Here is an 11,998-nt window from a genome sequence, read left to right as displayed (position 1 = left end):
AAAAGTCCATCAATGGAAAGACGAAGAAGGGAAGAAGCTTGGCATTCTTCTTTTAGGCTTTCTTCTTTTATGGCCAATCTGCCTGTCGCTATTTGAATCTAAATTCCGTCACTAGCTGAACATGGCCTTTCAGTTTTTTTCAGAGCTTTGCAGGTTTTGTCTAACTATGAGTTCTACAACGTAAGCGATAAAGATACGATTGCATGTATGTAGGTTGGAATGTACCTACTAACTCTTTTTAACTAAGGTTTTATAGATGTGTTTAGATTTTTATTAGAGAAGCTTTTTTTTTTCAAATAATTAATGATGGATTACATTTAAAGATGTATCATTATTAATTTCATTGTGGTGGTGATATAAAAAAACATAAAGAGAAATAAAGAAAACGATCAAAATATTGAAAATGTGTTGGCATAACATAAGAAATAATTTGGATTAACAAAAAGTACTTTATATCCCGAAATTATCACGGCAGCGGAGCCCCAGGGCACAAACAGTTGACAGCAAATATGGAGAAAAAAAGAATCGTATTTTTGTAACGAATAAACTCAACAACTAATGGACCATAAATCATCGTTATTTCCATACATATTACAGAGTAGCTGATTCGTTTGACTTCAGTCTCCGCAGGGCAACTTGTGGCAAGCTGTTAGGGATCAGCGACCCCACGGACCTGAATACTCCCAGGGGAGGCCCCTGATCCTCGCCTCCGGTCTTCCTTCGCCAAGGTCAGAGTGGAAACCGATGAGGGAAAGGACCCCTACCTCTGGCTTGTCTTAACCGGCCGGTCAGAGTGGAGTTGCGAGAACTATATGCTCGAAGGATGGAAGTGTAAAAAGTCATAACGCCGGGGGTGCCTGACTGGATCACAACGATTTCACGCTCCGCAGTCTCACCTCTCGACATCCTTTGCCACTCACGCTGATGTTGACCCTTTGTTGCTAATCATGGTGACTGATTTGAGGAGCCCATTTAGTAAGTGGCGAGTCACCACCTGCCACATGATAGTCACGTATTCATGATTATGGCAGGTGCCGAACTTCTCCAACAATAGCCCAGTTTAATTATCCATCCAAACGTCAACTCCATAACCCATCATTCCTTTCCTTATTTTGTAATAGCTCCACCTCCTGCCTAGACCTGTTCATGGTCATATCGTCGCTAAAACCCATTTTGCAAACAGGTTTTGGCAGGAGAACAACATAACATCAACCTCTCCAAAGGGCGTCTAGGTGTTGGATTTATATATTTATAACAGGCAAACCTCTAAAAAATCCGGGTGTATGGACCCGTAGCATCCAAGAGGTCAATAATACAGTACCTAAAACTGCCTTAAGGTTGTGCTTAAATGTCTTAGCAGATTTTAAATTTCTAATTGGAGATGGTATAATATTCCCGCATTTTGTGACTGCATAGCAAAATTTGGCACAGAATGCAGCCGTACTGTGCTGTAAAACTGTTAAAACTGGGGCAATTCTGATTCGGCCTAGTATAATCGTCAGGTTTAGTTTGATTATTGTAGCTCTAGTACCTACACGCCACCCACATAAGATTTTCGAAAAAATATGCAGCTTGTTTGAAAAATAAGCTCAGATATTTTAAAATCTAACAGAAACAACAAACAGGCATCACGATTGTATGTACGGAGAAATGATATGCTTTGGCACCCAGCATAGCGAATCTAAGATGGCGGTTCATTATAATCCGGCAAATTTCGAAAGCCGACATTTGTCCATCGAACTAAAACGTCTTTCGAAAATAAACGCCTTAAAAATTTCCATTCGTTTCATACATTCGCTTTTTTCTGTAGAGTTGGGCCAAGAAGGAAGAGCAGAGCCGACAAACTGACCGAAGCCGAACCGAAATAATACATGACATGATATTATTTTAATCGATTTTTGCAAGTACTTCAAAGCTCGTTCCTTCTGTTGAAAGTAATAATATTATTGCGGATTTTGTTTTACACTAAACATAAAAATATTGTTTCACTATAAATATAAGTGCATTTATGTGAGATAAAATGAAATTAGTTGATCAAGTTGTACGCAGTTTTAAGGTTGCCAAGGTGTTTCGAGAAAACACTGATAAAATAAACAGCATAGATTTTTCGCCAAGTGGCGATACCTTGATTTCATGCAGTGAAGATGATCAAATCGTAATCTATGATTGTGACAAAGGAACTCAAATTATAACGGTTAATAGCAAAAAATACGGAGTTGACCTGATACATTTTACACATGCCAAAAACACTGCTATACACAGTTCAACCAAGGTGGATGATACAATACGATATCTATCTTTACATGATAATAAATATATCAGATATTTTCCTGGACATACTAAAAAAGTTGTGACTCTTTGTCTTTCACCTGTGGTTGATACATTTTTGTCTGGCTCATTGGATAAAACTCTGCGCTTATGGGATCTTCGTTCACCGAATTGTCAAGGTCTTATGCATTTGTCAGGAAGACCAGTAGCAGCTTATGACCCGGAAGGATTAATATTTGCTGCTGGTGTCAATTCTGAAAGTATTAAGTTATATGATTTGAGGTCATTTGATAAAGGCCCATTTGTAACATTTAAATTAAATCAAGAAAAAGAATGTGACTGGACAGGGTTAAAATTTTCTCGTGACGGAAAAACCATGTTGATAAGTACCAATGGATCTATAATTCGTTTAGTGGATGCTTATCATGGGACTCCTCTACAAACATTTACTGGACATTTAAATAACAAAGGAATACCAATTGAAGCTTCATTTAGTCCTGATTCACAGTATATATTTAGTGGATCTACAGATGGTAGAGTTCATGTTTGGAATGCTGATACTGGTTACAAAGTATGTGTACTAAATGGAGATCACCCAGCACCAATACAGTGTGTTCAATTCAATCCAAAATACATGATGCTAGCGTCTGCATGTACTAACATGGCATTTTGGCTGCCTACTATTGATGATGTCTAATTTTTTATGATTTATTAAAAAAGAAGTTAAAAGTATAGTTGGAATTTTATTAAGGACTAGCTGTGCCTGTGACTTCGTCTGTGTGGAAAAGTTATTTTGTTCATCATTGAAGCCCTCAAAGATTAATAATTTTCCCAGTTTTTTTCACATTTTCCATTATTTCTTCGCTCCTAATAGTTGCACCGTGATGTTATATAGCAAAAATAATTTTTCAACTTGAACCAGTAGTTTCTGAGATTAGTCTGTTCAAACAAACAAACTCTTCAGCTTTATAATATTAGTATAGATTTTAATTAGTTAATTGACCTGTTGACATAAAAGAAAATTTAATCTGCTGCCAATTTCATATCCATACTAAGTTGTAAACTAGCTCAAGCCTGTGACTTCGTTTTAATTTAGCTAGACCATTAGAGGTTCTCCATCAGCCACTTTTGTTTTTTAAAATCATTAACAGTTCACTACATAGTTTTTGGTCGCATGCTTTCTTTTTTCGCCAAAAGTATTTTCATAAAATTATTCCTCAGGGTCATATATTGGTTTGTGCCAATTTGGTCCTTTGCCTTCATGCAATTATGTGTTTTTATACATTACTTATATTGAACCTACCTACACAATATATAAGTACAGCTCGTAGACGTATTATAGATTTTCTCTATCAGTATGTATAGCTATTTGACAATTTAATAAACCAAACCAACTTTGAAAGACACAATAATTCAACTTTCAACAGTTGATACTCTAAGATATATATATATGTTACTAGCTGTCCCGGCAAACGTTGTTTTACCATATAAATAATTTTGTGATGTACCTACTCAATATAAAAAAATACTGCTAGCATTTCTCATGTATTGTACTTTTATTATATTTCTCCTCTTAGATTTCACGGGTCTATACACCCCGGATTTTTGAGAGGCTTGCGTGGGGATATAAATCCAACATGTAGAGTTCCTTTGAAGCAGTTGATGTTATGTTGTTCTCCTGCCAAAACCCGTTCTGTTTGCAAAAACTGGTTTTAGCGACGATATGACCATGAACAGGTCTAGGCAGGAGGTGGAGCTATTACAAAATAAGGAGAGGAATGATGGGTTATGGAGTAGACGTTTGGATGGATTTAAACTGGGCTATTGCTGGAGAAGTTCAGGCACCTGCCATAATCAGGAATACGTGACTATCATGGCAGGTGGTGACTCGCTACTTACTGAATGGGCCCCTCAAATCAGTCACCATGATTGGCAACAAAGGGGCAACATCAGCGTGGGTGGCTAAGGATGTCGAGAGGTGGGGCACACATATGCGGCAAAACCAGGATATTATTTATTTATTAAAACTTCATTGCACAAAATACAAATGTACAGCACAATTGGCGAATTTAATGCTGGAAGCATTATCTACCAGTCAACCATTGGGTCTGACAGAGAACTTTATGTGGGGTTAAACTAAATAAATAAGTATATTTATACCTACACAAAAAATATAAAATAAAAAAATTATAATATACATGCATCAAAACGACAATAAATTAACAATATACATAAGTAAATAGGTGCAGCGATTACCGAAATAACTGAAATGGCTTATAGGTATCAAATACCCTCGCGACTCAAGAAAAACCCGTATACCTGTGATTTAAAAGTAGAACCACCTGGGGATGTCCTGATGGACTCGGGAAGTGAATTCCAGAGCCTAACAGCCATAACAGCGAAATAATATATTAAACAATACTGATTTTCACTTATATTTATATGTTATAGGTATTATACATATTATCCTGTCGAACAATGATAAATGACTTTGGATTTTAAATTTCGTCTTCTTTTGGTGAACCGATTTTGATGAAACAAACTTTAAATGTTTTACTGAGTTAAAACAAAGCAATTGGTGAAAGTTTTAAGTAAATCGGTTCAGTACTTTCGGAGATAAGAGTAATCATACATACAGACAAACTGACAATTTTTTTTTTTTATAATATGCATGTATTGTTTTTTATTGTTATATATCATTATGACGCACATTTTATATATAAATTTAATTTTGAGATGAAATGTGCGTGCCGATAAAACTTAAAAAGGAGTAACGGTAGGAAAAAAGGACTTATATAATGTGATAGCTCTTTATCCCCCCTCGAACAAGAAAGTTCCCGTTTAAGTGTAGTAGCGCCATCTATTGTCGAGTATTTGAACTTCAGATTCAATTAATTAATTTAATTCTTTTTTTTTTAAATTACATAATTCAACGATTATTTCGGTTTAACAAAATTAAATTTATAAACAAAACAATTTAAATCTGAGTAAAAAGCGTGGGGTGCCTGATGTAGTAAATATTAAAATCATTCTATTAGCATATATTTATGACAAGAGAGTTATGAAAATGAAGTAAAATGCACCCCACGCTTTTTACTCCGATTTAAATTGTTTTGTTTATAAATTTAATTTTGTTATAATTTTAATCGGAGGTAATTGACTATAACTGATTGTTGGACTTGCTACTACTGTTTTATAATTCCTTTGTCATTAATTTTTATTTTCTATTTTTTAGTTTGATTAGCAATAAAAGCGTAGTTTTTTAGTTTTTTTTATACAATTATTTTATGGAAGTTAACACTTCTAGTATAACTATCTTACTAGAAAAGACTTTCGCAACCATGCGCCCATCGCCGGAGGATTTCACAACTAACTTTCTTAAAGTTATTATATGTGGCCTGATTGGATTAAATCTCATAATATTCTCATCATCATGATTCTTTTTTAGGCGATGGGCTAGCAACCTGTCACTATTTGAATCTCAATTCTATCTTAAAGCCAAATAGCTGAACGTGGCCTATCAGTCTTTACAAGACTGTTGGCTCTGTCTACCCCGCAAGGGATATAAACGTGATTATATGTATGTATGTATGTATGATGATTCTTAAACCCAGTTGAAAAGAATTTTATAGTGATAAATCACTGTTAATAATATTTTTGACTATCCAGCAAACATAATAATTTTCGATTGTGGCCTTGCCAGGAATCAAACCACAAGATAAAGAGGCAGATTGATACAGGAACAAAAATATTTCAAACATACCTCCACTGCCTTTACAACCAGGAACGCAACAATGTTTATCTGAAGACATCGGGGCACTTTTGTTGTAAAATCTGTCTTTCACAAAAACAAACACAAACTTGGGACTCCTATCTCAAATAATCAGGTACTTTTTACAGGAGTCCTATCTCAAAATATCTGCACAACACAGTGAACACAGTCAGAGTCCAATCTCAGATGATAAAATCACACGAATCCGGAAGAACAAAGCTCGACTCAACGGAAGATTCCAAACTCCAAATAACGACAAGTTATCAGCACAAAACAAAGCGCAAATAGGTAAATACACAGGCACCGGTATAAAAAAACAGGAAGAAAGTTTACAGGTGTTCGAATCGAATTCAAAACTTACTGCAAAATTTATTTGACATAAATAAACTGTCACTCATTTTCCAAACGAGTATTACAGTGTTGCTATTATAAATAGGCAAAAGATACCTAATGTTAATTCAAGAATAGGGTACCGAACAGTAATCGAAAAAAAATCTAAGTTGTGTTTTAAAATAAAGTTTTTTATACAAGAACATCACTTAGTAAAGATTTTTAAGAAATAACAATGATTTATAATTTTAAATCAATAAATAAAGTTGCAAAAATCCAATATTTTTTATCTGTGCAGCGTAAGAACCCAAACACCAATCACAGTGGGTGACGTCATACCTCAGAAGTGATAAGTAAACAACACTGCTTTGTATGTTATTTCGAGTTATTCTACGATTTATTAGCATTTTTCTAAAAATATTTAATTGTAATTAGTTAAGAATTGAAGGACTTTACTCATAACAGAAGTTGTCGCAAGTGCTTGAAGCCGCCTATATCAAGCTTTTATCATGGAACAAGGTTAATAAAGCCGACAATAGAAATCTCTCAAAAGATTGATATTTTCATGGTCGGCAGTTTCTTTGCCACTAATACCGACTTTTATTTTGCTGAATTTCGCAATGTGAAAACATTTGTGTAAGTATTTCAACCTCTTTTTGTTTATCTTAACAACAGAAATTATTGAAAAAATAACAAACGAAAACATAACCTAAAACTAGTTTCATTGCTTACAAAGTTATTTTCACATATGTTTTTTTTTATGATTTTAAAGGTTACATTATTATGGGTTTTGCATGTTTCTAGATCTGCGAGAAAATACTTAAATTATCCAAGCACTGATCACTTGTAATAAGGCTTGTTTTCTAAACATATGACGTCACGCGATCTGAATTGACGTAAAGTGCTGTTTTCGCGGCAATTTTAAATAAATTATGTTTTTGACGTTTTTTAATACTCCAAATGATTTATTTATTTAAAATAATATTTTTTATGGATATATAAATAAATAAAGATTATTTTTAAACACAATCTGAAAAGTTGTCCGGTACCCTATTGCATTAATATGTTAAATACGTATTAAATATCGCAAAGTTCTGTAGGTAGTAACTTTATTCTTGTATTATTGTAAATTTAGTTGTTCAATTTTCATTTATTACTTTTGTTTTATTAAGTACTTATATATTTTTTATTGTTTTAAAATATTCTACTATTGTTTCTAATGGTAATTCTAAATGGAGCGATGCGATGAAATAAAAAAGCCTCAGGTTAATAGTAACATTATATGGAAATATATTACATCTCTTTTTGGACTCCTTATTTTCTTGGTTTCTAGGCTATTTGACAAAGTTCTAAAAACTATCTTAGGGTATTTATTTGTTTATAAGGAGCCCTACAAAAATACTTTTCTGCCATTATTACAGCTATTTTATTAAAAAATCGAAAAAGAAAATGAAATATTCAAATATGCCGCCAAAACGCGACTTTTAGCAATATGGCGGCCATGGCATGCAGTGACGTAAATTTCGTGTAAATATCATACAAAGCTTGTTGGTGTTTCATAAAGTTAAGATTTTCTCTTGTTTTATTTAACTTGTGCCACGTCATATGTGTGAAAATTATTAAAATGAGTTCCTATAAATGTTATGCAGTGCCTCAATGCACTAATACAACAATAAAATCTCCTACGAAACTGTTTTTTTCTATGCCGATGGATTTGAATATTCGCAAGAAGTGGTTTCAGATCATGATCTAAGATCAGTGGTTACCAAGATATACTTACATTGATGTTTTCACATTCCTCAGTTCGGCAGCATAGAAATCTGGATTGTCTTTGAAGAAGACAATCCAGATTTTTTCTTCCAACCATTAAGTATTGCGACTACTTTTTGTAGGTTTCGACTGTCAGCTTTCGCGGAATTGGTTTCCATTATTAAATACCTATGTTATCTGAGTAATCCTGAGCGATCAAACACTTATAAAATCTTGAAAAATAATAGCGAACACTAAGGAACGGTACGATCCACAGTCTGTTTATGGATAATTGACGTCATAATAGAAATAGCCAATCACGTTCGTTTTTAGTCACGTGACAGCTGCATATAAAAACCTAATTTTCTGAGACGGATTTTGTTTAAATAATGCAATATTTTTATCTTGCGTTATTACAAATCGCTCCAAAAAAATAATATTAAGACTGATGACATAAAAGAAATGTATATTTTTAATACAGTCAAATAGCCTATTACTGGCACTGGTGCTATCTCTGTCTCTCTTACTCTCATACGAAGGATCTAAAAATGAATTTATTAATCCTGGCAGTTTTAATAAGGATAATGAGAAACTCTTATCAAAATATTGCATTGTCATCGGTCCTTGATACGTGTGCAAAGTTCCAAGTTGATCAGACGTTTAGAAATCAGTGAAAATTAAGCTCAAAGATTCCGTTACATACATACATACATACAACCCAAGCTAATAAAAGCGTAGTAAAAATTAAAAGGAAAAAAAATGAATGACGATTACCGAAACACAAATACATATTGTGTAGGGATGTGACATTGCTGATAAAAAATCGATTTTTATCTAATCGCTTTATTATTTAAGTATGAATAATCGATTAATAAATAATCGATTTTTCTTAAGAAAATAATCGATTTTATTATATTGATAGATTTTTCCCTAATTTTTCAATTAACGTCAAAATAAACGCTATATACATTATATCAATAGATTTATTCATTAAAAATAAACAACAAACAGTAAGTTCTTATATAATCAACACAAATTAAAGTTTTTAACAATCAAGTTTGAAAAATGAAGTTTCAGCAACGAATAATGAAAAACATCAACCGAATGCCGATAAAATACTGTTCATCGACTAACTCTATCTAGAGAATGTTTGATTAAATGAATCATCTAAACTGTTTTAAAAGCACAGAAAGAATGCACAGATGGCGTTAATGTAATATTATGGAGCTATGATAGTATTCTTTGGCAGTTCGCGTTCCGGGCTCCAAGCCAGAAGACAAAAACGTTATGTCGGAGTGCATTTATTGCATGATTACAAAAATCGATTTTTAATTTCAAAAAAATCACTTAAAAATCGATTTTTACTTTAAAAAAAATGGATTTTTCCATAATCGAGTTTTTTTTCATTTTCCTAATATTGTGTAAATAGCTGCTTTTGTTATTTAAGTGACCAGTACAATAACGTCAATTTCACATGTAAGAACCTAAATTATATTAGTTCAAACTGCTATGTTTCACAAAAATACGTCGAGTGCTGAGTTGATTTCAGGAAAGTGTTTGTTGCACATAGAAAAAGGTTTAAGAAATTTTACCCATTTTAAAAATTGACGATTTTGATTGAAGGCAATAGGGATGTGGACTATTTTTGGGAAAGTGTTTAAAACCATGCATAAGTACCACCTACCACCTACCACAAGTACCTGTCAAACGGCCGCTGTGATGTCACGCGTTATAAAATATTGTCGAAGTTGTATGCAATGAATAGTTATTTCATAGTTGTGTGATAATAATATTCAAAATTTTATAAATATTGTGCGGTGCCGCAGTGTAAAATTACAACTATTAAAACACCTGAAAAACTGTTTATTCACGTTCCACGTACAAAAACGATGCTGAAAAATTGGCTCAATTAGCCCGTCGGGATCCGGCACTTGTATCTACACAAAGTAAAATATATTTCTTTGAGGATCATTTTGATATAAGTTTGATAATATTTGTTACATTTACTTGTATTAAAATAATTTAACTCTTCAAGTTTTCAAAGACGAAAACTCGAATTTTTAGGTTAGAAATAAAGTAAACAATGTTTCGTAGTTTCATTATAGTTGCCAATGATATGGAGAATTATTCAGAATATCATTTGATGGGCACAGTATCCCAGATCAGACTGAGAGCAGGTTGTGTGCCAAGAAAGTTTGCATGTCAACCCGATAGAAAAAACGAACCGAAAACATAACAACTCGACTATTAGCAGTTAAAAGGCAAAGATTGGAATCAATAGCGGAATGTGAAAGAGAAAAAGAACAGACTCATTCTACACAAAGTATTTCCGTGGCTAAGATAATCGGACGGTAATCACGGTAATAATATGATCCAAATATCAACAAACACCATAGTATTTGACAGCGAAAATTCTTGTATTGCAACGCGTGACATCACGCATTTTGATTGGTGTTCATTGTCACGTGACTTGAGGGTAAAATATTTAATTACATTTTATTAAATAAAAAAATAATCCCTTGTTTATTGAGGAAAATATTGTGTTTTTTATTTTTTTTACTATAGAAACTACCTTTTCGTGGTAAAATTTTATACTTATTTGAGTACAGTCCACATCCCTATTCTCTTTATTAACCGTCTTCAAAAAAATGTGGTCGTTGGTATCTGTGTAAGTATGTATGTAAGTTTGCTATTATCTCGCGTTTCGCTGTACCGAGTTTGATGCGGTTTTCAGGAAAGTATTTGTTACACCGAGGACAAGGTTTAAGATTTTTAACTGACTTCAAAAAGGAGGACTAAATGGTTCCTTTTTTTAAAAAAGTTATTTTAATATTTATTATAATATAATAAATATTAAAATGTTAGGAAATTATAACACGGGCGATAATTGAGTAAGTAGAACTTTATTAAATCACTATTAATTCAACTATATGACAATATTTCGTGAGGAGCAAGTTCACAGTACGAAGTCCGACAAAGCAATGAATCTCGGGCGACTGCGCGGTCACTTCGTTAGCTCGCCACAGTAGCGCCCTCTTCGTAAATCGTCACCGTTGTATTTTTGACTTCCGGCTCGATGCAGTGGCGCCATCTTTTTCAATTTTTCGAAGTCAACAGCCGCCGGATATCACGATTGCCAACAAAAATAACTTTTTTAATTATTTATTATTATTATTTATTTGTTTAAATAGAATTTCGTCGAATGTTAGTTGTGACCTTTATACATTTTCATTTCGGGATGGGACAGAGACACTCTGTGTTATCAATTTATCATCTCAATCTCATCAAGCACTTTATAGACTCTTTCAGTTTTATTTGATAGACGCCATTAAAGTCATACTTATTAGGTTACGCATCCTTATGATAAATAGCGCTGTTCTCAAATAAAGAAAATTAAAGAATATTTTTGTACTAATATATTGAGCCACTTTAAGACTATTCGTGCTGTTTTCCAGCACGAATAGTCTTAAAGCGATATTAAGATGTCTTAGAGTCTAACTAGGCTAGTCGCTAGTACACCAGTCTGAAAAACGAACGCTTGCTCAATGCCGTGTGGTTCCCGGCACCAATACAAAAAAGAATAGGACCACTCCATCTCTTTCCCATGGATGTCGTAAAAGGCGACTAAGGGATAGGCTTACAAACTTGGGATATTTTTTTAGGCGATGGGCTAGCAACCTGTCTCTATTTGAATCTCAATTCTATCATTAAGCTAAATAGCTGAACGTGGCCATTCAGTCCTTTCAAGACTGTTGGCTCTGTCTACCCCGTAAGGGATATAGACGTGAACATATGTATGTATGCTCTGTCGACGTAGGCAGTTGTATGGCACCTTCGAAGCTCGAAAAATATGCATAGCACCCGTAGCACTTGCGACAC

General features: G+C 33.6%; 1 protein-coding gene across 1 annotated transcript; it reads left to right on the top strand.

The window, feature by feature from the left end:
• Window positions 1–1,812: 1,812 nt before the first annotated feature.
• Window positions 1,813–3,000, top strand: LOC106143012 (WD repeat-containing protein 82). Its single transcript, XM_013344973.2, has one exon. The coding sequence runs from the start codon at window positions 2,021–2,023 to the stop codon at window positions 2,963–2,965; it is 945 nt and encodes a 314-aa protein (XP_013200427.2). The 5' UTR covers window positions 1,813–2,020; the 3' UTR covers window positions 2,966–3,000.
• The last annotated feature ends 8,998 nt before the right edge of the window (window positions 3,001–11,998 follow it).

This window comes from Amyelois transitella, chromosome 2 (genome assembly GCF_032362555.1).
Source record: "Amyelois transitella isolate CPQ chromosome 2, ilAmyTran1.1, whole genome shotgun sequence".
Lineage (NCBI taxonomy): Eukaryota > Metazoa > Arthropoda > Insecta > Lepidoptera > Pyralidae > Amyelois > Amyelois transitella.
Note: the sequence above shows the minus strand (reverse complement) of the source record. Positions and strands in the feature narration are given on the sequence as shown.